This window comes from Canis lupus, chromosome 36, assembly GCF_003254725.2.
Source record: "Canis lupus dingo isolate Sandy chromosome 36, ASM325472v2, whole genome shotgun sequence".
Classification (NCBI taxonomy): Eukaryota; Metazoa; Chordata; class Mammalia; order Carnivora; family Canidae; genus Canis; species Canis lupus.
In genome coordinates, this window is record NC_064278.1 from 10,503,461 (window position 1) to 10,530,983 (window position 27,523).

Sequence of the window (27,523 nt, forward strand, 5' to 3'; positions counted from 1 at the left end):
AGAGAATATATGTCATAATAAACACAACAGAATTCCTAAGCTGCCATCTAAATTTCTATTATTACTTAAATTAAACATTAGCTTAAAAAAAAGCAAGGCATATATACACGACTTTACCAAATGTAGAAGATATCCTTCTGATCTCACTTTCATTTTATTGAAAGGAATTAGATGATTCAAAACATTTTAATTAAGGATGTTTACAAATAAACTGAGTAAATGGTTTCTGGTAGTAGAAAATGAAGATTTAACATGAAATCCATTCTTTCATCTTTTGAATAAATTTTAAACTAGCAGCACCAAATATCTTTATTCTAGCCTTGGTGATAGTTTTCAAAAACATCTCTATTCAGTCTGCAGAATCTTTGTTTACTCTCCTCATCATTAACAGTGACATTCCCCATTGCTCCCCCTGCTTGGACTTTCGTGACCTCTGTTACCTATCTTCATAGCCAGGGTTTTATATATATATATGTATATATATATATATGTATAAGTGTACGTATATAGGTATATATACCTACATATGTGTATATATGTGCACATACAGGCACAGACGCACACACTTATGCATACATATCCAAATGGCCACAGCAAACATTCTAAGACCTTCTCATTCTTCCTCCAAACTTCAGTATAAAGCCAAATAAAAATAATTTTAGTGGGAAAAAACGTAGGAAAGGCAGACTCCATCAAATTTATTTTTGGATCCTCTGCCTAATTAGGTCATGCTGATTTTCTTAGGCCCCATTTTTAGCTTTATTTTTATGTCTTTTCCCAGACTGCAAAGCACCAGAATAATCGTTGTTGCCCTCTGTCATAGTGATGTTCTGGAAAGATATTATTCATTAAGAAATGTACTCTTGCTTTGGATTTAGTTAGAATACCCACAGGAACTATTTCTGGTTACCCAGCTTGTCCAACCTGAGACTGTGCCTTTATGACAATCAGTCAGTAGTTAGACTGATTTTCTAGTTAATATAAGTGATCAAGAAATCAGGTATCGTGAAGACTTAAACTCAGCCCCCCAATAATAAAGAATGCTAGGGTTTTAATATCCTTAGACTCAATTTTAATTATCAATATAATACTGATTATTATCAGACTTGTGTTTCAAAAGTTTAGTGTGGAAAAAAAAAGTTTAGTGTGTATTTTTAGGTCCCAATTTTTTTTGACTTGGGATTCAGTACGTAGGGGATAGGACTCTGGAATCTGGATATTCAGCACACATTCCAGGTGATTCTAATGCAAGTATTAGGAGAATACTAATTTTGTCTTACATTAATACCTAGGATAGTTCCTTGTAATCATCTTAATATACCTATGTTCAGAGACTGTCTTTGGAAACTGAAAATTAGCCTGTACGATACTGGTTGAGAGTATATTGTATGAGTGCATGTTTGTAATGTATCTGGTACATGCCTTTAGTTTGCATATTTTTATGTTGGGGTGTTTTCAAAGGCGTTCCAGAATTTTTAGTTTATTTGAAACTTGTATTCACTCTTTGGAAAGTATAATAATGGGTGTGAGCACAGCTTTCAAGGCAACAGAGACTGAAAAAGAAGATAACAAAAATAGTATTCAGAGAAAATAAACCAAAAATAACACACTAGAAGATGTAGCAAAGTAGAGGGAATACCCACAGCTGTGGCAGCCCTTCCTTCTTAGGAAAACAAGCTTTTAAGCTTTAAGGACCAAAAGACCATTTCTCTTTGCCTTAGGCATGGCAAAACATGAATCCCAGGTATCTATTTTTTTTGTTCCAAAAGGGTAAATATGAACTTTTTCCCTTATAATATTCATTAGCAAAAGGGAAAAATAGAAGAACTTAGTTCTGTAAAACACAATCCTGCATGTAGGGATTGAACTTCAAGTCAGTTGGGAAAAGTCAAGAGGAAGATGATGCAGAGAATTTAAAGATGTTCTAGTAGAAACATGTAAAGTGAGTGCTGCATTTTAAGTTAACTGTATGTACCTATCAGTGTTTTCAATAAATCAGCAACTTTACTTGGTACTAGCTAAAAACTTTCTAGTTTAAAACAAATTGTCTTGGTGTGTCCAAACAACATAGCTAAAATCTTGGAGAGGATTCACTTTCCATTGAACACCCTTAAGTAGCTTTTCATGTACTATGAACATGATTAATCTATTTGAAAATAAAATAATGTAATAAATGTAAAATAACATTTAAACATATGTGTTAGTAGAGGACAGAGTACCCATAATATGTGGCTTCTCTGCCTTGACATTTTTAGAAGATAATGTTTTGAACACATGCCATGTCCATCTTATGCTTCCTATTCCCACTACCTTCACTGATTCTCTTTACTATCACAGAGCCTTGTTTTGCTTATACAAGAAATTGTAAACTGCTTCTGGTAATTTTTGCTTGAGTTGTGTTAATGTTCCCTGTCTGTCTTTACTGGGATTTGTAAATATTAGTATTAGTAGGATCTTTCTTTTACTTTTGAAATATCTACCATCTGTATATACATTTTTCTATCTACCTATTATCTACCTACCTACTATCTATCTACAAATACTATAAAATGAACTACATATAACATATGTATGTACTGATTCTGTTTTTTTAGTATTAAAACTCTGGCTGACGCCTAACTTCTCTCTGCTCTTGCCTCTCTGTGGTTCACCGGCCTCCCAGCTGCTCACTGAGCATTCCTGGCATACTGCTGTGCCAGGCCCTTACACTTGGCTCTTCCATGAGTCTGGGATGCTCTTCAATGAGATAGTTTCTTCCTTTGCCTCCTTAAAATCTTTGCTTAAATGTCTCCTTTACAGTGAGGACTTCCCAAACCACCTTATTTAAATTTTTTACATCCATTTAATGCTCCTAATCTGGGCAGCCCCAGTGGTACAGTGGTTTAGTGCCACCTGCAGTGCGGGGTGTGATCCTGGAGACCTGGGATGGAGTCCCACGTCCGGCTCCCTGCATGGAGCCTGCTTCTCCCTCTGTGTCTCTGCCTCTCTCTCTCTGTGTCTCTATGAAAAAATAAATAAAATCTTAAAAAAAAATTTATAATGCTCCTAAACCCTTTTGTGATTTGCTTTTTTTTTCCCCTCATAACACTTGTCACCTTCTAACATAGTTTGTTGCTTATTTATCTTATTTAGTGTCTATTTTCTTCTTTAGGATAAATTTCCATGAGGTCAGTGAATTGTGTTTTTCTTTGGTTCACTGAAATGTTTTAATTTTCTAGAACTATTTCTTTCACATAGTAGGTGGCCAATAAATATTCGTTAATTGCCTGAATGAACTAATCCAGCTTCTATTTGAGCACAGTGATGAAACAATGATGGAAACAATACTATTTTCAAAAACATATAAATATGCTCATGTAAATATTACTACTGTGCATACACATTTGTGATAATACAACTACTTAAAAGTTCTTACTTTCCTTCATTTGGAATCATTCACCAATTTTAACTTAAGAGCTTTATTATTTGTCACATAAGGTTTCTATATATTGCTTAATCTCTCCCAACTCTTTAAGGTAGACATTATTACTGATTTTACAGAAATCTTACAAAAATACAAGTGACTTGACTAGGGTCACAGAACTCACTTGGGAGTTGAGATATGAACCAAGATTCTATGTCAAATGCTCCTTATCTTAATGACTCCTAATGGTCATGATAATGCTAAAGCATCAAGGTGACAGTTTAACCAAAAAAAATATGGTCAGAGAAAGTAACTTGCCCAATGGAGCTTCCAGTTAATCTCAAATATGTTGTACTTATTTAAACCATACTTTATGTTTGTATTATGCAAGATAATAATTGGATCTCTTGATATTGGCATTATCTGGAGGAAATTGGTTTTTATCTTTTAACTTCTTGTGTGTGCACAAGAATTCTCACAACTGTGAGAATTCAAGTTATTAACATGGAGTTTATTTTTTTAATTTTATTTAAATATTCAGTACAAATGATAAAATAAATACCCATTGATAACTTACATATATTCTTTCCTCCCAAAAGCCAAACACTATGCTGAATTTGTGCTTATTATTCCAAGTTTTTAAAAAAGTTTTTGTTCTTTATAGGAAGGATATCATACCTCTTGGTTGATGTTTAGTTTTTTCTTTATGCTAATTATATAGAGTCCCTCAAAGCATTATTTTTAGGGTATAATTCTGACCCAGATTAATATGAAGACCCATATTATTAGAAGAGTTAATTTGTGGCACATAAAATCCTAGTGGAACCAAATGGTGTTCAAAGTCATAGCTATACTTATCACAGATTTCATAATTGTTTACTCTTTACATTATGCAACCTATAAAAATGTATTAACAAAGAGAGTTAAAACTACTTTCCCTCTTTGACTTGAAAATATGCTGAAGAACTGTGTAGTTGACATTAAGTTAGAGCAAAAATAGACTGTCTTCAATTTAGGTCTCTTCCAAGAGCATTTCGGTCCTCATTTCATTCTAATGTCTCATGGCATGACACCATGTCAGCATAATCGAGACTTACGACAGCATGATTCTCATATCAAAAGATCAAGGCAAAATCCAGAGACACTTTTTTTCAAAATTAATACATATGTTGTAATGATAGCCTCAGATAATAAAGGCAGACACCTATATGGAAAGATAAGTTCATTTGAGGTCTCAAAATGAAAAAGGTAAACAAGATATTGCAAAACTCTCACTGAAGAGAGAAGTCTGATAGGTTAGTTTTACCGACCCCCCCAAAATAGAAGATGAAGAACATGGTCTCAAAATAGTGTATGTTTAAAGCTGATTGCCTTAAAAGTTTTAATGGTTTAATAAAAGTCTCCTTTAAAGACAGCTTGTGATAATCATATTAAATGTTAGCTATCTGTCACTCATTTATATCAGATATTATAAAAATATACCAATGCCAAATACATAATTACAAAGCAATAGCAATGACAAAACAAATGGAGCACTTCGTAGAAGACCATACCTGATGTGGGGAGTAGAATTTCTTGTCACTAGTAAGTCGATTTCCATCCATGGAGAAAAGGAAGCTTCTTCTTTTGACACTGTCCTCAGATTCAGATTTGGGAAACCTGTCTCCCTCTCCTTTGTTGCTTCCTTCAAGATGCTCTCTCTGTCTTCTTTTCTTTCTTCGATTCCTCCACTCCTTAGCACTTTTGGAACTTAACTTTGATGCTTCTGAAGAACTTTCCAGGAGCTCTCCAAGCCCACCTATTCCACTGAAATCTCTTGAAGCAGCTGATGCAGCTGCAACCGCCTGTTGAAGACAAAGCCAAGCACTGTGTACAAGATTTGGAAATGATTGTACAAATGTTGCCATTAAAACTATTAACTATATGTAAATATTGTGTCTTCTGGTCATTTCATTGTGTCTTAGAAGTTTATTTAATAATGACAGTAAAACAGTATAAAGCAATATGCTTAACCTATGCATTAAGGCAAGAAAAGTCTGTTTTGGCACATCTCTTGGAGAATCTAAAAAAAAAAAACCCACAACTCTTTTGAGATTGCTTTATTTTCAAGGAAAATTGCTCTCTTAAAAATATCTCCTACATTTTAAAAGCAAATGTTCTCTTAGTGGTGGTTCGTTGGTCTGATTACTATTCCAGTTCCTTCCACAGGCTTGTTCTTCCCATGTGTGATGTGAACAACTGAGTGGTATTTTTTCCTTCTAAATCTAGGTCTAAGATTTTTTCTTTTTTCTTTTTTGTGAACTCAAAGCATTTAAAGTGTCCACTGTTTTACTACTAGATAGAAGTAGTGGGAGTAGAGTGGCTAGTTGACCTCTTCATTTGATTTACATTCAGTACTATAGTTCACATCCCGGAGGTTATGTTAATCTCAGAGATTAACATGATTAATTTATTACATAGCACTTTTAGTTTTAAAGTTTTTAGTATTTATAAATTACCTATGATTATTATAAATAATAATAAATGATTAACATGTCAATCAATAAGTACCTGAAATAATCATTCAAGGGATTATGAGATCTTCTTAAAATATTTTCTATTTATGTTTCAGCACTAAGTATACTTAATCATTTTGAATTTCTGTATATACTAAAGAAACAACCAGCTCTAAGGTGAAGCACAGCAAATTGTTTTGTAATGAATAGTATTTTTAGACTGGAAATGATCTAACCATGACTAGAGGATATGAAACAGTGATATAGTTCCTATCAAAGCTGAGTTCTCATTAAGTATATTCCTGTTTTTAAGTATAATCATGGAAGTGGAAATGATTAAATTATGAGAATACTGGTTCAACTTGTTATATATGTCATTACTAAATACAAACAACTCTAATGTACCTGCCCATTTTGTTTTATTTTCTCCACTAGATATATGGTAGAAAAGAATTTTGTCAAATGCATTTGTACACATTGCTTAGTATGTCACCTGACATAAGTGTCTAGTAAATGTTTGGTGAGTAAAGATGAAAAAGGCATTATGCCGTCAATTGTCTGAGTCACTGGGGTAGGAGTGAAGAAAGAATAAGATATATAAACTTGAATTTTCAAGATCTCATAAAAGACAATGTTTCAGAATAGTCTGTATAACAAACATTTTAGGAAAGAAGATAAAAAAATAAAATAAAAAATAAATAAAAAATAAAAAATAAAAAAAAGGAAAGAAGATAAAACTATAATGAGTTCGACAACAGGTGCTTTTTGGTTTTTTCTTCCTAAGGAGAAGCAAACCCTCCACAATAGCTTCCATTTCCGAATCTCATCTCAACTACAATTACAAAGAAAAAAAAAAGTTTAAAACTAAAGGTGCTATAAATATAAAATTATCTAGGATTGGAACCCATGATCCCGGGGATTGGAACCATAGCACTACATATAGTATTAAATATGTGTGTTGGGCTAAGCAATGTAAAGTATACATTAATTGTAAAACAGATATTTATTTATATTGAATACTATATTCGATTTAAGACTCAGTGTAAGACATTACCTACAATTAAATGGAACAATTATTCAGAATTTGGGTATTTATGTTATTACATATTTTTTTTTTTAATTTGAAGAGGCAGAGTAAGTGAGAGAGACAGACAGATAGAGGGCACCAGCAGGGGAGGGGGAGAAGCAGCCTCCCCATGGGAGCCCTGATGTAGGGCTCCACGCCAGGACCCTGAGATCATGACCTGAGCCGAAGGCAGACACTTAACCAACTGAGACACCCAGACGCTCCTGAATTTTTGATTGCTAGTATCACTTCTAGTGTCATCAGTAATGGAAGATGAGAAATATTAAGGGCCTTTTGTAAATATGAATGAGGCTAATGTAAATATATACAAAATGAGGCACTTATTTGTAGCAAGTTAAATCTAGTCATGTAGTACTTGATATACAGGAGATACATAGTATACAGCACTCATTGAAAGAATGAATATACATACATTTATTTTTATCCAAATAAAGCCTTTAATTTTCTTTTCCACTTTGTATACACGGTAACACAGTGCAACACACAGCGTTAATCATTTATTGATTTGTCTGTAGTTAGAAACAAAGGAAGTTGTGGTAACATTCCTTTGCAATAATCCTGAAACTCATGTTCATTTAAATACTTCCGGAATTTGTTTTGCATAAAACATGATTTCCCTACCTATTCTGGATAACAGTTCAAATAACTCAAAACTAAAGCATTTCTAAGGCAACAATGGTAACCTTCCGACACAACACATTTTCTGTGTCACTCATCAACTCAAATCTGTCACTTGTTCCACTGCCAGTGATTTGCTGATTCCCTCAAAGGCAGATGTTTCCTGTCACCTCACATGTCTGTGTACCTGTTTCTACCCATCTCTGTGACAAGGCCAATGTCCTGCTTACTTAGAGTATTGCTTTCACTGGCTTGATGAATTCCTCCTCTTACAAATAACATATATATGCTTAATATTTACTCAAGGAGTAACATTTAGTTCTTATAACATTTCTCTGTGATTCACCATGAGCTCTATAACTCACTGTATCTGTGTGTCCTTTAGAAATAAAGCCATGTGATTACTTGTAATTATATTTCACTTTAAACATAAAATCCAGTTTAAAAAACCCACTCAAAATTACAAGACCTTAACTAAACATGTTTCAATCTTACCTCTAATTATATCGGCTCTCCTAAATGACAATATTTTAAATATTGTCCCAAAGCTTACTATTAAATTTTTCCTATCTGACCTATATACACTGCTATGGGATATGTTGTGTTGGGTACCATTAGGCTTTTAAAGAAACAGTCATGATGATTCAACATAAAACTGTTTTTTTTTTTTGGTTGAGTTTTGTCTTTCATCATCCTTTAAAGTTACACTTGATTTGTGAGTTCACTGAGCTTAGTTATTTTTTCATGTCTAAACAATGACTAGCATTAGGAGGTCCTTTAACAGATTAAATGAAAATAGAAGTGATGCTAGGCTTCATGAAATCATTGGCTAAATGGTACATCTGAAAAGTGATAGGCGATTAGCAAGACATAGGTTACAGTGGAACACCGATGATCTCATGGGTAGACTATGTCTCCCTCTCTGCCTGCCTCGAGCACCTTCCTCTTTTTAAATATTGGCTGTTTACTGGGCATTGATACCTGTGTTCTCATTAAGGGGATAAGATTGCATTGGTACTGTGCCATCCCAGTCCATGTTAAAACACTGGGATCAGTTATCCTAAGATCAGTTTAAACTTGTGTACGTATGAAGCTAAAGGTGAGCCAAATCATGATTTGATCACTGGAATCCAATACGTTTTAAGTGACAAGAATGCACATTTTTTAGTTGACCTAATTAGGATGTAGATAATTAGATTCTTTAAACTTCTAATAGGTACTGTGCACTTTTACTTCTAAATTTAAAAGATTGTACTCTTCTAATTGATGCTATATTTTACCCTAAAGTGGCTGAATTTCAGAATGTGTTCTTACTTTTGTACTATGGATCTGTGTAGTATTTTCAAGCACATTGCTTTGTCTGTTTTTGTAAATGATAAATAGAATAATCTGATGCTTTAAAATACATTTATAGGGCAGCCTGGGTGGCTCAGAAGTTTAGCACTGCCTTCAGCCGAGGGCATGATCCTGGAGACCCGGGATCAAGTCCCTGCATGGAGCCTGCTTCTCCCTCTGCCTGTGTCTCTGCCTCTCTCTGTCTCTCTCTGTGTGAATAAATAAATAAAATAAAATAAATACATTTATATACAATCTATAAATATTTCCCATAATATTTAAAATTTTGAAATAATTTGCCCTGTAAATAGCTAATGTATTTCATTATTTTACAAATGTGCTTTTTGTAGTGATCCGAAATAAATTCTTAAGTACTTGAAATGTAGCAGATCTACCAAGCATGAAGTATATTTTATAAGATTTTTAAGTATCACCAAACTTATTTATAGCTTTCCTTATAAAATCACTAAAATATAACCATGATATTACTCTGTATCCAGTGGTAAGATGAAAATAGCAAAGCAATCATGATCAACAAATGCTAAGAATATGGTTGGGCTGTGTAACCAGCTAAACAATTCATTGTCAAATCCCAGTCTCACCAAAAAATGCCTCAAAAAAGGGCTTAATTATATGTTGTACATCCTCAAAGTAACTCAGAATTATTAAAAACTTAAAATTTGACCCTACCCATTGAATCCGTACATCTCTTGTCATTCAAATAATGCTTTAAAAATCTGGAACCGTCAATCTAAAAATAATCACTATGTATCAAAAAAGTCATTATGTACAAAACTTATTTGGACTACTGCTTCTGGTTAAGATATAGTTAATAGTGATTTACTCTCTGTACTGAAAAAAAACCACTAAAACAGACAAAATACATGTAACACTGCATTAATAGGGCATTGAGTGGACTGTTCAAAAGGATCTTCACTCAGTGGTAGAGAATAGTTAAATTAGATGCTCCAACTAGTTCTACTTAAAAAGTCTTTAAAGGTTTCAAGATGGAAAAGGATTAAGCTATTTATAACTAATGTAACTAATGTCCCCAAATAAGGTTCAAGAATTTTTATAGGACTACAAACATATCCAGAACAAAAAAAAAAAAAAAGGTAAAATTAAATGTCTGGAATTAAATTGAAAATTGCTAAGAATGAAAAAAAATTCAGGAATATATGACTATTAATGAAAAAAATAATACTGATCAAGATCTGACATAGGCATTAGAATTAGCAGAAAAGGACTTATTTTTTTTAAAAAAAGATTTTATTTATTTTGGGCAGAGAGAGAGAGTACAAGCTACAGGAGAGGGGTTGAAGGAGAGGGAGAAGCAGACTCTCCACTGAGCAGAGAGCCCAATGTGGGGCTCAGTCCCAGGATCCTGGGATCATGATCTGAGCCAAAGGCAGACCCTTACCTGACTGAACCACTCAGGCACCCTTAGTTTAAGGACTTTAAACAGTTACTAAAATGATATTGTGTATGTTCAAAATGTTAAAGACATGGGAAATATAAAAGAGATGCATATCAAGGTTTGAGGGATGAAAACTACAAAAACTGAGATAAAAAATGCCATGGATAGGATTAATGGTATAGCAGACACTACAGAAGAAAAGATGATAAACATGAAGACATAGCAAAAGAAATGAATGGAACTGAAATTGACAAGGTGATTCTAAAATTCCTATGAAGCTGCAAAGGACTTAGAGTGTTACAATAGTTTTGGAAAAGAAAAAATTGGAGAGCTACAACTCTCTGATTTCAAGACATTAAATAGCTACAGTAATAAAGAGAATGTGTATTGGTGTAAATTGAACAGAACAGAATCTAGAAATAGACCCATTCACATCTGGACAACTGATTTTTGGCAAGGTTCAAAGGCAATTTAGTGGAGAAAGGATATTTTGTTCAACAAATGGTAATTAGATAACCATATGCAAAAGAAAAAAATCTCAACATATAAATCAGACCTTACACAAAAATTAACATTAAGATGGGTCATTGATGTAAATATAAAACATGAAACTATAAAGCTTCTAGGAATAAAAATAGGAAATCTTTATGATGCTGATTTGGCAAAAATATGTTAGAAACTACACTGAAAGCATTACCAAAGAGACAAAATCTTGATAAAGTATACTTCATCCAAATTTAATTTTTAACCAATAGGAAACTGATGCTGGAGAGGAAGTGTTTGGGGGGATGGGGTAATTGAATGATGGGCCTTAAGGAGAGCACATGATGCGATAAGCACTAGGTATTATACACAACTGATAAATCATTGAACACTACATCTGAAACTAATGATGTACTATAAATTGGCTAATTGAATTTAAATAAATTCGATAAATAAATTTATAATTATTAATTAATAAATTTAATAAATTTAAATAAATAAATGAATAAATAGAACACATTTTTTATCCAAAAATACTATTAGGAGAATGAAAAGACAAGTTACAGGCTAGGAGAAAATATTTGCAAAGAATATACATCATCAAGGAATAAAACCTTAAATGTTATAATTAGTGGTGAAACGAATAATTGGAAATATCAGTTATGTATCTTCTCATATTAAACTGAATGTCAGATTCTCCCCTCAGGTTTCATGAGACGTTTTCAAAACCTTATCCTGAATGTGCTTTCTTTACATATAATATCAAAAAGTTCCTTTGATTACAACTTTAGAAACAATTTTAGACTTGAATAACTTTATCTTTTCTAATGGCAATGACTGTATACCAAATCAAAAGCTGGTTTCAATTTGACCTCTATGCTTAACAATATTCCTACTTAATACTCACAATAATAATAATAACAACAATAATAATAATAAAACTTTGCTTATTGTCACTCCATACCTGAGCTTCTTCCTGTTGCTTTTTAAGCTGTTCCAGCATTTGCTGAAATTCAGCCTCTTTCTGTTCTGCCTCCTCCAAGGTGGCCTGATTCTGTTCCTCGTAGGCCATGGCCACCACAGCCAGGATCAAATTCACCAAATAGAAAGATCCCAAGAAAATCACCAGGACAAAAAATATCATGTATGTTTTTCCAGCAGCACGTAGCGTCTAGAGGAAGCAAAGGATAATTTCACCAGTATAGTATATAATGTCTCCGAATAAAGATTTGATTTCCATAATTATAGTGAGGAGATGAATATTTTTTAGCATCCAATGTATTTTGACCAATATTTGTTTGGTATTAAACTGAGCACATGTGTACGTGAATGCACGCATGCACGCACACAATTATCTATCTAAGGCTTGACTGTAGTGTCATTTGATATAAACACACATTTCAAATTAACATATATTGGGAATATATATGAAACCCCACTAAAATCTTTTCTTAGAGTCCATTATGGAGGGCACTATTAAGAAATAAGAACCCTATCTTTAATTCCTTTTAGTGGAATCCTACTTCCATGGAAGCCTACTCTCTACACCATATAGAGATAACATCTTTCTTCCTTCCTTTTCCAGCCCTGATTAACTAACTGTAGGCTTAATTTGAAATTTTTATATAGTTGATTTCTAAATATTTTCACATGTTCTTTTATATATACAACTAGATTATAAACTCAAAGCCATGAACACTCTTTGCATCTTCCATAGTTCTAGCAGAACGTCCTTCATATAAGAAGTTATTACTGAACATGTACTGACTGAATGAACAATTGGCATTCTAGGCACACTTGCTTTGTACTGGACCCTCCTCTGTATTGTAGAGTGTTATTAACAAGTATTGATACTTGTCAGGTCACATTTGTTCATAAAATTAGATCTCCCACACATTAATTTGAACCTTACTGCTATGGTCTGAATGCTTCTCCCCAAAATTCCTAAGTTGAAATCTTAATGCCCAGTGTGATAGTATTAGAAGGTGGGACCTTTGGGAAGTGATTAGATTGTGAAGGTGGAGCTGTCATGAATGAGATTAGTGCCTTATAAAAAGAGCCTCCAGAGAGAGCCTCTTGCCCTTTATATGCAGGTGATAACAAGAAGATGTCAGCTGATGAACCAAAAAAGGGCTTTAGCCAGAATGGAGCCATGCTGGCATCTTGATGGTAAACTTCCCAGTCTCCAGAACTGTAAGCAATACATTTCTGTTACTGATAAAGCTATCCGGTCTGTGGTATATTGTTGTAGATGCCCTAATGGACTAAGACACTTACCAACTGGTAAAGGTTCTCCCAGTAGTCTTGAGTCATGAGTCGAAATAGAGACAAGAAAGCCCAACTAAAGGTATCAAAGCTTGTGTATCCATAGTTGGGGTTTCGGCCAGCCTTCACACAGATGTATCCTTCTGGACACTGTCTATAAGGGAGAGATAGTGCTGGGGTCAGGTTGGCATTTGTAGCTATTTCTATCAATTTGATTTATAGGAATTGTCAAAACTCAGGGTTGCTGTCTATGATGGATTTTCTTGCCTTCATTTCCAGAGCACTTTAGGTAATTGCTTACAGTGATACTGTTATTAGATGAAATTTATTAGGAAAACCAATAGAATACTGGGATGCAAAGAGTCAGATTTGCAGACATTTAGTATGGCAAAGAGATAGCAACTACATGCTTTTGCCTCTGACATCATCAGTGTCCTGCTCTTTACAAAGTGGCAAAAATAAATTATTAAAAAATGAAAGGCCAGAAAACAAAGGGTAGGGAATGAGCTACTTTAGCAGGCACTTCTGTAGAACTTTACCAAATAAAGCTTATATTTTAGAATAATTTGACATTTGCAGAAAATTATAAAGAGGGCACAGAATATATGCCCAATTTCCATGCCCAGTTTCCTCTGTTGTTAGTATCAATGTTAGTATGGTACATTTCAATCAATACTGATACATTATTATAGACCAAAGTCTATACTTCATTCAGATTTCCTCAGGTTTTCCCTAATATTCTTTTGGCGTTTAAAGATCCCATTCAGGATGCTATAATACATTTAGTGACCATGTCACTTTAGGCTCCTCCTGGTAAAGTTTATCAGAGTTTCCTTGTTTTTTGATTACCTTGATAGTTTCAAGGAATACTATCACGTATTTTGGAGAACGTCTTTAATCTGGGATTTGTCTGACATTTTTCTTATGATTAGATTGGGGTTATGGATTTTTGGAGAGGTAAAATATCATTATTGTCACATCATATCAAGGGTACATATGATCAGTGTGACTTATCACTGTTGATACTAATGTTTGTTAGGTTTTTCCACTGTAAATTTAATGTTTCTTTTTTTCTATAGTGTGCTCTTTGGAATAAAGTCACTATGTGCAGCCCACACATTAGAAACAGGGAGTTAAGATCCACCTTCTTAAAGTAGAGCATGTACACAAATTATTTTGAATTCTTTTGCATGGGGGATTTGTCTATTATTCCTCATTTATTTATTTACTTAGTCAATCATTTCTTTATATGAGTAGTCATGGTATTCATTTTATACTTTCAATTCTAATCTAATGGTTTTATTTATTTTGTTATCTAAATTGTTCTAGTTTTGACCATTGGAAGCTTTTCCATTGACTCCTGTATCTATTTGACATAACCCCATGGTTCTATGTGTTTTTTGTTTGTTTATATTATTTTATTTTTATTTTTTTGTTTATTTTTTAACATTTTCTTGCTTTGAGGCACTACAAGATGCTTTAGACTCATCTTTTATATTTCCTGCTCTAGAATCAGCCATCTCTCCAAGAAATCCTTGTTCTTTTATTGGAGAATAATATTAGAAACGAGGACAAATGTGTGTGCGTGTGTATACACACATATCTCTTGCTTTGTCAACTGAGGGCCTAGAAGAGTAATGACATTGCCTTAGCAATAAACATAGCACTCAGAACTGGTTTCTAATAACATGTGTATGTAAATGTGTATGCATGTATAACCATCTGTACCTCGATTAAGCTAAATAGGAGGTCATACTGTCTCCAACCCTGCTTCATTACCACGGGATATCTTTCTAGACTCCTACCTTTGCTTATGTGTAACTTCTCCCTCCAAAACTGGCTGGCTTCTATCATCTACTATCTATATGCTTAATTGTACAACAGTAGTATACATGCATAGTTGTTTTAGGATTGTTAATCCACACTAGCGTGGGAACAACTTTATCAACTAGAATAGGGTTGTTTTTTTTTTTTTTTTTTTTTTTGCCTTTGTCTTATAGACTCCATTCATTCCCAAAGTTGTTTAGAACAGTTCTTATTCTCCTAGTCCTTCAGTGAGGTTATTTTACACATTATAAATATATTTATATCTCCGTTACATTCTGTATTTCAACCTGGGATACCCCAACCTTAAAAATGATTTTATTTGCATACACTTTTAACTCTTTGTGCTGTAAAGTTCTATGAGTTTTGACAAATGCTTAATGCTCACCATTACAGAATCATACAGAAGTTTCTTCACTCTAAAGAATCTCCCATGTATCACCCAGTCAATTCCCTACCCTGACCCTTGAAAAACACTGATCTTTTTATCATTCTATTGTTCATCTTTTTTAAAATGTCATGTGATTTGAATCAGATGAATATAGCTTTCTCAGATAGGCTTTTTTCATGTCTTAATATGTATTTAACGTTCATCAATGTCTTTTTGTGGCTTGATAGCTTATTTTCTTTTTATCACTGAATAATATTTCACTGGATGAATACATCACAGTTATCCATTCACCTGTTGAAGGACATCTTGATTGCTTCAAGTTTCTTGTGATTATGAATACAACTGTTATAAATACTCATGCATGTTCAAGTTAATTGGCTAAATATCTAGTAGGGAAATTGCTGGATCATATGGTTAGACTGTGTTTATTTTGTAAGAGACTGCCAAATTGTTCTCCAAAATGGTTGTAGTATTTTGCATTCCCATCAGCAATGAATGCGAATTTCTGTTGTTCTACATCCTCACTAGCAATTTATTACCAGTACTTTTTTTTATTTTAGCTATTCTAAATAGGTATATAGTAGTAACTTACTGTTGTTTTAATTTTCAATACCCTAATGACAAATGATGCTTAGTATCTTTATATATCCTTATTAACCATCTGTATATATTCCTTCAGAATGTCCAGATTTTTGCCTATTTTTAAATTGAGTTGTTTTCTTTTCATTGAGTTTTAAGAGTGCTTTGTGTATTTTGCATATGTCTTTTTTCAGATATATGTTTTGTAAACAATTTCTTGCAATTATGGCTTTTTTCCCATTCCCTTTATAGTGTCTCTACAGAGCATAAGTTTTTAATTTTAATTAAGTCCAACTTATCAATTATTTCTTTCATGGGTTGTATATTGGCATTTAAAACTTATCACGAAATAATGAAGTCATGTAGCTTTTATTCTATGCTTCTTTTTTAAATATTTTATTTATTTATTCACACAGAGAGAGGCAGAGACATAGGCAGAGGGAGAAGCAGGCTGCAGGGAGCCTGATGTGGGACTCAATCCCAGGATCCCAGGACCACGACAAGAGCCAAAAGCAGATGCTCAGCCACTGAGCCACCTAGGTGCCCTAATTCTATGCTTTCTTAAAGGAGTTTACGGTTTCTATGTATTTTACATTTAGGTCTGTGGTTGATTTTGAGTTAGTTCTTGTGTAAGAAGTGAGATTTATATCTAGGTTCATTTCTTTGCATATGGACTTCCAGTTGCTCCAGCACTATTTGTTGAAAAAACTTTCCTGTTTCCTTTGAATTGCATTTTCATCTGTCAAAAATTAGTTGACTGTATTTATGTAGGTCTATATTTTGGGAGGGAGGTGTCTGTTGTTTTTCATTGAAATATATACCTATTCTTTTTCCAGTACAACGTTGTCTTGATAGCCTTACAGAAAATCTTGAAATTAGAAATTTCTTTGGAATTTTATTTGACATTTAACAAGAGGGGGTATCAATTTTACCAGTAAATCACCTAATCCATATTAAGTACTCAATAAAGAGCAGTGATTATTATGGTTTAATAACTATAGAGTATGCATCATCCAAACTTATCCAAAATTTTATCTAGGCTTTTACATTAATCATAATAATAAAAAATAATACCTAAAATGCAATAAACACATGTGATAGATCAGGTGCTAAGCCAAGTGCCTTATGTGTATTAAGTAACTAATCACCATAACAACCCTAAGAGACAATATTACTCTCCGCATTTTAGAAATAAACTCAGATACAGAGAACTTAGAATACTTTTCCAAAGTCAGAATTTGTAAATGGTGGAATTAAGGTTTGAATCCAGATATAGATGAACCCTAAAATTCATGGTCTTATTCACTATATTATCCTAACAAAGGTCAGGAAAAATATCAGGAAAACAATCCCCCTCCCTTCCCCCCTGCCCTGAAAACACCATCTCTAAGACTAATATGCATTTTCAATAATACTCCTAGATCTTTATGGCAATACGAGTTTCCCATTTTCTAGGATGACACAAAATACTTCTGTGTAAATTCTGTGGTTTAAGAGTCACTAACTATTGCTATACTTGGCTTCTAAAGAAATTACACCTTGACCTAAAATCAATTTATAATACTCTTGGGAAAATAAGTATGAGAGAGCAACCTGATGACTAAGATATTAAAGTGTCTTTTATTGTAGAATGTGACCAAAAAGAACTGTTGGGTATGCAGACTCAGAGCTAGACATGGCTTTGACATGTATCTGTCCCTTGGCTTTTTTTGCACATGGGATTTTCATGCTATTTCAAAAATACCTAACTCTCTCAAAGCAGTTTCCCATCTGAGCTTGCAGCGTAAAGATCATGTTATAGTCTAGGTCTTTTCCAGCCACAGCAAAACTCATCACATTAACGTATACCTACATCAATCAAAATGTTCCCTGTATTTATTAAACAGCTCTGATGGGCTTACAAAAAAAGATAGACTATGAGTCTTCTTCACACTTTGGAGTAATAGTCAGGTACATACATCTTAACTATGGAATTCTGGAGAAAAGGTCTTTACCCAGAGGGGTAATCTTAGTGACCATGAATTTAGAGCTGATAGCGAGTCCTCTAACACAGAGAAGGTACTTCCTAGGTAGGTAGCATCACTCTTTATTATATACATGTAAGAATACCTTTGTATTTTTTTCCTGTTTTTTGTTAAAGTGTTCTACATTTTTAAAAATTGTGTTTCTTACCCTGCATCTGAACCATTTCCACAGAGTAGAGGGTCCTTTTGTCCATCCAAGACATAAAAGTGACCTGTTAATATAAAGAACAAACCATTTCATTTCATATCTATCCTACTGACATTAGGAATAAATGAGAGTTGGACTATCTCAGTTATTTCCAAAGTGGACACAATGAGGTCTTTTCACAAAGATGGTTTCAAGCCACAGTCTCAAAACTATTTATAGTCGAAAAGGCATTCAGCAACACTAAGGTTAACAATGTAGCAATATTTCTTACTGTCATCTTCAATGTAATCCTTCCAGTTAAATGTACTCATTGTTATATTAACAAATATCCCGTTTGAATCCATTGTGCCATTAAAGTAGGATGTGGTGTTGGTTTCAAAAGCAGAATCGCTTGGGGGCCATTGCAAGCATTTATTCCGCAGGTTGCCCATGAACAGCTGCAGACCAATTAGAGCAAACACACTCAGACAGAACACAGTCAAGATCATGACGTCAGAGAGCTTCTTCACAGACTGGATCAGGGCCCCCACAATGGTCTTTAAACCTGAAGAGAAAAAGCAGTCGGTCATCCAAGGAAGAGTTTCCTAAGCCACAGTGTCTTCTTAGTCACACACATCTCTTTTCCCATAAACGGTTGCTTGGCTATTTAGACACCAAAGCTTTGTGGATATTCAGATGGTTTGGGAAGTAGATGAAGAGCCAATTTTTATTTATGAACAGTATGCCTTCTGGAGACTTAAAATGAAAGTGTAAATAAATATTTAGGCAGGAAGCTTTTTTCTTTTGCGTGTGGTTTTACGTGTTGCCATGAACATCAAAGAACTTGCAGTTATTTTTTATTTCAGATTTTGTGTTTCACGAGGCATCTCCTTCCAACCCATTCTTTACACCAGCCTCCAAGTAGCAGTAATTCAGAGGGGAAAAGAATTTTAGAGTATCAAAAGTCCTATGCCACGTACATGCTGTTCAAGAATAATCTTTTCTCCTTTATTAAAAGAGACCTATTTTCAGAATAGATCTGCAGTGAATGATAAAACCGAAATAAGTTAGTAAAGGTATGGTGGCAAAGCTTTTTACAGAACATAAAAAGAGAAAGCTTTACATCATAAATGCAGAGAGAGAGAAAGAGAGAGAGCACACACATGCGCAAAACTAGTATTTTTATAGACGACTCATGCAATTCTGTTAAACTCAAAGGCTGACTATATAAATAAGCATGTAATTTCTAAAATTTTAGTAACTGAACTGCATTGAGACATCACTTGGCATTCTTAAAGTTGACAAACAAGAATAATAAGCAACAAGCCTAATGATCTAAGTGTGATTTCAACCTAAATATTATTACAGTGTATTTAAAGTCAGCCTCGGTGTTTAACCTAGCTCTCACCTGGAATGACTGAAATTGTTTTCAGTGCTCGGAGAACTCTGAATGTTCTCAGTGCTGAGACATTGCCCAGATCCACAAACTCTGTCACGTATCTGTAATAGGGAGTTTACACACAACACAATAATACACAAGAAAAGTTGGAGATATAAGGGGCCTATCATCTTACACCAGTTTCTTCTTACCTGGAATTACAGAAATAGTTTTCAGAGCTCTCAAGACTCTGAAAGTTCGAAGAGCTGAAACATTGCCTAGGCTTACAAATTCTGTTACATACCTGTAGAATTAAATCAGAGTTACTGATAGTTTTGGCAAAGTTTATCCTACATAAAGAATGAAAGTTGAGTTTGACATATGGAGCCAGACCCTTGAGTTTAACAAATGGAATTGCTACAGACCTCAAGGTGCCATATGCTGAAAGCTGCTTTTAAGGAATAAAATTTTGTTCTTATTTCAATGTAATTTTCACTAATATGAACAAGTTTGTTTGTAAAACTGATCAAAGTGCAGTTCGAGGTATTATGCTCAATGAATAACTTCCTTTTGATGAAGTAGAAGACTATATGACATGAAAGTAACTGTTTATTGCTCATTTACCAGATAGATTTACCTTGCTAATATGTTTTCTAAAGTGTATTCCTTTTTTTAAAAATCTAAAGTGTATTCTTAAAATATATGAGGCATATAGTTAATTTGGCTAATAAGCAAACTCTACATTTAAAATATGTCAAAACAACCTGGTTTGTGCTAAAACTATTTTCATTCCTTTGAGCTTAACAACTTTTCAAAAATACTCACGCCATCACAATGACACTGAAATCCAGCCAGTTCCATGGATCACGAAGGAATGTAAAATCTTCTAAGCAAAACCCTCTTGCCAAGATTTTTATAAGTGACTCAAAGGTGTAGATTCCAGTGAATGTGTACCTAGGAAAAGCATCCAAACAATTTCATTTATGCTGTTCATATACGGCAAATCTTATACTTTTGTGTGTTTTTTTTTTAATTTGCTAAAATCTTATTTTTTATTTCCATTTACAGAGACTTGACTAGTCTAATTAATCTTATAAGCCCAAGTAAAGGGTTAAGCTGAAGAGATAGTATCTTCCCCAAAGAATCTGATTTATTTTAACTATTTAGATTTTAGAATAATAGTTTCATGTGTTTTATGAGTAATGATCAAACTTGACCCTCTAGAGCAATGCTGTTTGATTAAAATATAATATAAGCTACATATGTAGTTTTTACATTTTCAGTAGCCAAATAAAAAAATAAGGAAAAACAAATGAATTTAATTTTAATATTATATTTTATTTAAACCAATGTAACTAAAATATTATTATTTCAACAATTAAGACTAGCCAAATTTCAAGTTTCACATGTGGCTGGTGTCTCCCTCATTAGACAATGCAGCTCTAGAGGTAAAATTTCTTGGATTTATTTATAATAATATATTCCATTCAAATTTATTAATGATAACAGTGATTTTTAGGGATATTTTACATGTCTAATCTAGAAAATATGCTTCCCCTTTTTATATTTAAGAGTCAGTCATAGTTTTAAAACTGCTTCTCTCATATATATTTCTCGTATATATTTTGTTTTATTTTATTTTATTATTTTTAAAAGATTTTATTTATTTATTCATGAGAGACAGAGAGAGGCACAGACACAGGCAGAGGGAGAAGCAGGCTCCATGCAGGGGCCTGACGTCGGACTCAATCCTGGGTCTTCAGGATCACACCCTGGGCTGCAGGCAGTGCTAAACCGCTGCGCCACTATGGCTGCACTATTTCTCGTATATATATTTTTTTTCTCGTATATATTTTAAAATTGCTTCTCTCATATATTTACACAAGAAAAATTATAATTTATTAGTATTTTATGTGTGTCCATTTACATAAATACCAAAATTCAGAGAGAAACCAAATTTCTGATTTTTACCTTGCATTAGCTACTATTTCTATACAATTGAGCCAAATCGTTCAAACATGCTCACATTCAAATTTCCGCCTCCAAAATGGTGAAAGGATTTCCATTTACTGTTTGATATATAGTGCATTTTTAGCCCTCTTTCCTTTGAGTGTTGACAATATTGTTATTTCTGTTTCTTCCAAAAATAGTTGAGGAAAGAGTACTTGTTTTTCAACACTGTGTTCTTTTAAAAATTGCAATTTAATATTATCCTTCAAATTACCTCACCCAAGCCATAAAGTTTTGATTTACTCTTGTTAAAATTAATTATATTTTCCAGCCTACTAGTATTTTATATGTGAATAAAGTTAGGAGACTTATCTTTGCATTGTTTCCTGCAGTAATTTTTTTAAGATGAGGGGACAAAGAAATAAGAGGAAAATCTATGCGGAGAACTTCACGTCCAGTTTTCCTAAGAACATTCCTCCTCCTTTAAAAAATAAATCAGTTCATTTTTTGAGGAATAAATATAATTACTATCTTTATGAAGTAGCTGACCTCATTCAGAAATTTACAATGCCAGGCTTATATTTACTTGGGTTTTAGTTTGGACCTTTGCACATTACACATAATCACCATGACATTTCTGTTTAGAGATGGCTGCCTTGTAAAAAGCTTTAAGAAACAGCTCAGTGTACGTTTTATATATCATATTAATGGTTAATGCCCTATGGTCTATGCTTTGGAAATTCTAGGTTATCTACAGATTTCCTAGGAGTAAGATTAAAGTTCCTACTTCTATCCCTGTTTTTGTTGATAGCTATCCAAGGAGGAGTGTCCTGGAGCTTAACATCTGAGACAGAGCTTTGCCCAGAACAGGTGTTCAGAAGTGCCTATTAGCAAACTAGATTGAACAGGTGAGAATCAAGGGGACCTTGCTCTTTCTTAGCTCTGCCCCACTAGGCTCCTAATCATACTGTTGATTCTGTCCATGTCACCAGCTTTTTTCCTGTAATTACGATCTGCCTGCTTTTCATGACCCTCACTATACCGTATGGTCCTCAGCCTTTTCTGTGTGTCACCTCTTTGTACAGGGACTGTTTATGCTATTAATGACCTGTTTTCATGTCAGAACTGAGTTATCTTCTCTTTTCTTTGCACCCTTGTTTGTTCGGTTTAGATTGTTGGCTGTAACCACTAATTTTGCTTGTTTTCCTGGTACTTTGCTGTCAAGTGACTAGGGATAAATGATCAGGAAACCTGTGCAAAGTTCTCAAACTGAATGATGAAGTCAAAACCTTTTGTAGGGATAAGACTACTTTCATAATGGATATAGTAATCTCTAAAACTGACTTTAAAAAGAGAGCCCTGCTAAGGCACTTGGATGACTCAGTAGGTTAAGCGTCTGACTTCTGATTTCAGCTCAGATCATGATCTCAGGATAGTGAGATTAAGCTCCACGTTGGGCTCTATGTTGAGGATGGATGTGGAGCCTGCTTAAGATTCTCTCCTTCCCCCTCCGCCTGTCCCTCTTCCCTCCCTCCCTGTTCTGTCTCTAAAAATGAAAAGAGAGAGACCTGAATATTCAAGGAATAATATTCAAATGTCTTCTTTACCTATATTTTAATAATGTTATACAAATAAATGAGACTTGTACATGTTTAAATGCTTCAGTAATTTCTTCTAGGAAAAGTGCATACATAATAGTTTTATATAAGTATGACCATTTGTTAATCTACAAATCATAAATGATAACTAAGAATTCTGTTAAATTGCTTGCTTCAGCATAAGAACTGGATTCTCTACTAAAATGATTTCTAAGAAGCATTTCTAAGTTACTATAAAAAAAATCTCTAATATGTTAAATCACTGTCAAATGATGGCTTAGAATAGTGTATTAAATCCTCATCGAAGCTATAAAAACAGAAATAGAAGTGGCACTATTTGTCATAATAATTTATCTCCTATTGGATATTACTTTTTAAAAATATGACAATAAAAAGAACATGCTAGAAACTTTTTTCACTAAACCTTATCATTATATTCTATTACACAAAAATAGCCTACATAATGTAAATACCTTCTATCTCACTAAATTATGTATTTCTTTGTCATGAATAACCTCACACATGACTGATAACTTGGGGGAAAATGTTATAATGTGAAATTATGTTACTTAATGCAAAAATTTCCCCCAGCACATTGATGTTTTGGATCAATTAGTGGCATCCTTTTCCTCACACTTAAATAGAACATCCTTAGCATTAAAAAAAAAAAAAAAGAACATCCTTAGCATTAAAGGAAGATCTTAGTACTAATGCAGAAAGTTGACATTGAAGAGCCTTCTTTAGTACAAGTAGAGGCTAGTTTAACGTGCCAAAGAACTATTGTGCTTAGATCTTCCTCTTTATGTTAAAATAATAAATCAAATGTTTTATTTTATTGATATTATAGAAATATCCCCAGGGTCTTCATCTTCAGGGGAGAAAGGACAAGGCCTGGAGTCTGAGACTGGCTGCGATTTTAGGTATAGAGCTTTAATTGAGCCAATATCTTTTTCTTGGGATTGTTCCTGTGTTTATTAGTGTTCTGATTACAAAGTTTCATAAGTTTTGAGTGATCTTCTCTTAATCATGTTTTCCCCTTACGTCCTGTTATTTTTTTAGCTATGATTTTGTAGAGACCTTTTATTTCTTTTATGGTACACATTTAGGGTGTTTTAGCACACATGCTGTATCTAAATAAACTACATATCTAAATATAACTAAATATCTAAGTTACTTAAACACCTAAATGTATTTTTCTAAATGTAATGATATATAACCAAAATACCTAATATAATAATATTGTGCTAAACACTTAAATCTGTTTTATGAGACTATAACAATAATAGCAGTATACTAGAAAAAATATTTTATTCATCACATTACTCAAATGGTCATTTTTTAAAAAATATTTATTTATCTATTTGGGAGAGAGAGAATCTAAGCAGATTCCGTGCTGAGTGTGGAGTTTGATAATGCGGGGCTTGATCCCCAGATTGTGAGATCATGACCTGAGCCGAAACCTAGAGCCAGATGCTTAACCAATTGAGCCACTCAGGTGCCCCAGATGGTCATTGTGTTTTATCTAACATGCATAACTATGATTGAATTTTAACTTTTATGCTAAATGTTTGATTTAGTTTACCAGCTGGTGTATACTATCATGAATTTGTTGGAAAGAATACTTACCCCATAGAAGAAAAACTCCCCCTAAGAACTTCCCTTATCTTCTTTCATTTTATGGAAATAACTTTTTCTTAGAAGTTTTTAGCCTGACTCCAAACAGTGAAAAACTTAAGTTAGACCATAACCATAAGGCGATTGCTAGAGAATTTGAGTGTGCATTTCTCATTAGAAGAAGTCATTCTTACTTACTCTACATTCTTCGTCCAGTCTGGAGGGTTACTCAAAGTCATAAATACGCAGTTGGTCAAAATAGTGCACATGATAAGCATGCTGAATAAAGTAGGTTATAGTTAAGGAATAAATAGTATATTATCATGGCCATTTACAATCCATACAAAAAAATCATCAATGAAGTTATCTGTGAAATCTGTCTTACTTATTTGTTTTAAAACAATGGCAAAAGTAATAAGAAACTTCAAAGCCTGTCATACATTCTTGGTCTACTCATTTTCATTTTACATGAAATGTAAAATTTCACGGAACTGAATTTAATGGAAAGAGATCTCTATTTGAAGCAATGGGAATTTTGTATTCTAATCAGTTATGTAAAATAGCACTGCAAGGGGAAATAATATTCCTTTTTTAAAAAGAGATTTTATTTATTTATTCATGAGAGACACAGAGAGAGAGAGAAGCAGAGACATAGGCAGAGGGAGAAGTAGGCACTGTGTGGGGAGCCTGATTCAGGATCACGACATGAGCCAAAGACAGACCCTCAACCACTGAGCCACTCAGGTGCCCTGGAAATGACCATTCTTTAGTAACTTCACAATATAAGTGTAAAATTGTAAAAAATATGAATGTAATTATATGTGGTTGTACTTAGATATAATTTAAAATCACCACTGACAGAAGATTAACGAATGCAATATAAAAACTCTGAGAATGTCTACCCCAGTATTTTCAAAGATTACACTGATTGAGAATTCTACTGTAATTAGCTATTTTTAATAGTCTTATTGTGATGAGACTCATTCTTTTAGTGTTTATAGCATAAGAATAAAGGGAGAGAGAAGTTTTTGCTGATAAGTTACTATTGTTTTCTAACTTTTTATTTTTACTTTAGACTGTGGGGGAACTTAATGGGCCATCTAGATACCACACCATACAGATAAACGCTATTTTGAAAACTTCCTGAGAATTAGCTGTAACTAATTTCTCTTAAGATCTCAATCAGACTTCACTCTAAGGAAAATTATGATTATTTTGGGGGTAAATATTTTATTTAAAAATATAAATACTTACTGATATCAAACCATAGAATGAAAAGAGTTCAAATGAATCTCAAAAAGTGAAGTCTTATTTGCCCTATTTCTAGGTTAACCAATCTTTTGTCTCTCTTTTAGTTTTTATAAGGCTATTTTGAATCTATCTATATAAAACTCACATTTTTGATTAAAAATCTAAATGTGACACAGGAAACCATTAAAATCCTAGACGAGAATACAGGCAATAATTTCCTTGACATCGGCCATGGCAACTTCCTACTAGATATATGACCTGAGGCAAGGGAAACAAAAGCAATAATAAACTACTGGGACTTCATCAAAATAAAAAGCTTTTGCACAGCAAAGGAAACAATTAACAAAACTAAAAAGCAACCTACAGAATGGGAGATTATTTGTAAATGACATATCTGATAAAGGATTAGTATCCAAAATATATAAAGAACTTGTAAAACTCAACACCCCAAAACCAAATAATCCAATTAAAAAATGGACAAAAGATATGAATAGACATTTTTCCAAAGAAAACATACAGATGGCCAACAGGCATATGAAAAGATGCTCAACATCATTCATCATCAAGGAAATACAAATCAAAACTACAATGAAATATCACCTCAAACCTGTCAGAATACCTAAAAATAAGAACACAGGAAACAACAATTGATGGCGAGGATGTGGGAGAAGGGGAACCTTCTTGCACTCTTGGTGAAAATGCAAACTGGTGCAGCCACTCTGGAAAACAGTATGGAGGTTCCTCAAAAAGTTAAAAATAGAACTACCTTATGACCAGTAACTGCACTACTAGGTATTTACCCAAAGGATACAACAATACTGATTCAAAGGGGCACATGCAACCTGATGTTTATAGCAGCATTATCAACAATAACCAATTATGGAAAGAGCCCACCTGTTCATGAACTGATGAATGGATAAGGAAGATGTGGTGTACACACACACACACACACACACACACACACACTGAAATATTATTCAGCCATCAAAAAAGGAAGAAACCATGCCATTTTCAATGATGTGGATGGAGCTAGAGTGTATTGTGCTAACTGAAATAAGTCAGAGAAAGACAAATACCATATGTTTCACGAATATGTGGAATTTAAGAGACAAAACAAATGATCATAGAGGAAAAGATGCAAACCAAGAAATGGACTCTTACCTACAGAGAACAAACTGATGGTTACCAGAGGGGAGGTGGGTGGGGATGGTTTAAATAGAGGATGGAGATTCAGGAGAGCACTTGTGATGAGCAATGTTGTATGGAACTGTTGAATCACCAGATACTAATATTATACTGTATGTTAACTAACAGGAATTTCAATAAAAACTTTAAAAAAATTTTTTAAATGTTCATTCTTAAACACAGCTTCTGAATACCTTTCTATTTTATCATTACCTATTTGAGAATTTTCTTGAAATCACACCTATTCCATCCTTGTTTGTATGGTTTTTGATTATCATTGTAAGTAATCTTAAGTTCAGTGATTTTTAAGTACATATTATTAAATACATAGGCATATAGTAGTTTAATAAATATTTAGTAAAGGAAGGAAGATGAACAGACCCAGATGCTGAAGATACAGACCCAATTAAGGCATAAAAGTGTGAATATTTGGTAATATAGATAATAATAGTAACCACAATAGGCTACATTTCTTTAGCAATAATTATGTATGATCTAC

The 27,523-nt window shown here is 33.5% G+C and overlaps 1 protein-coding gene and 1 long non-coding RNA gene across 8 annotated transcripts in view; one reads left to right on the plus strand and one right to left on the minus strand.

Annotated features, from left to right (window-relative positions):
* Positions 1-27,146, plus strand: part of LOC125754435 (uncharacterized) — a 39,616-nt gene extending 12,470 nt beyond the window's left edge. The window contains exons 1-3 of one of the 2 annotated variants that reach the window (XR_007408637.1): positions 16,314-16,437; positions 22,188-22,284; positions 23,822-27,146. This is a non-coding gene — a long non-coding RNA (uncharacterized LOC125754435). Of the gene's footprint in view, positions 1-16,313; positions 16,438-22,187; positions 22,285-23,821 lie in introns of those variants that run through there. The other variant, XR_007408636.1, reaches the window with a different exon arrangement.
* SCN3A (sodium voltage-gated channel alpha subunit 3) overlaps positions 1-27,523 on the minus strand; it is a 105,131-nt gene that overhangs the window by 44,303 nt on the left and 33,305 nt on the right. For 5 of the 6 annotated variants that reach the window (XM_025471014.3, XM_025471012.3, XM_025471017.3 and 2 more), the window contains 8 exons: positions 24,787-24,876; positions 20,252-20,380; positions 19,457-19,548; positions 18,341-18,613; positions 18,070-18,133; positions 13,116-13,257; positions 11,803-12,009; positions 4,957-5,247 (listed from right to left, as the gene is read on the minus strand). In XM_025471014.3, coding sequence (XP_025326799.1) covers positions 4,957-5,247; positions 11,803-12,009; positions 13,116-13,257; positions 18,070-18,133; positions 18,341-18,613; positions 19,457-19,548; positions 20,252-20,380; positions 24,787-24,876 — 1,288 coding nt within the window. Of the gene's footprint in view, positions 1-4,956; positions 5,248-11,802; positions 12,010-13,115; positions 13,258-18,069; positions 18,134-18,340; positions 18,614-19,456; positions 19,549-19,638; positions 19,731-20,251; positions 20,381-24,786; positions 24,877-27,523 lie in introns of all 6 variants that reach the window. The other variant, XM_025471013.3, reaches the window with a different exon arrangement.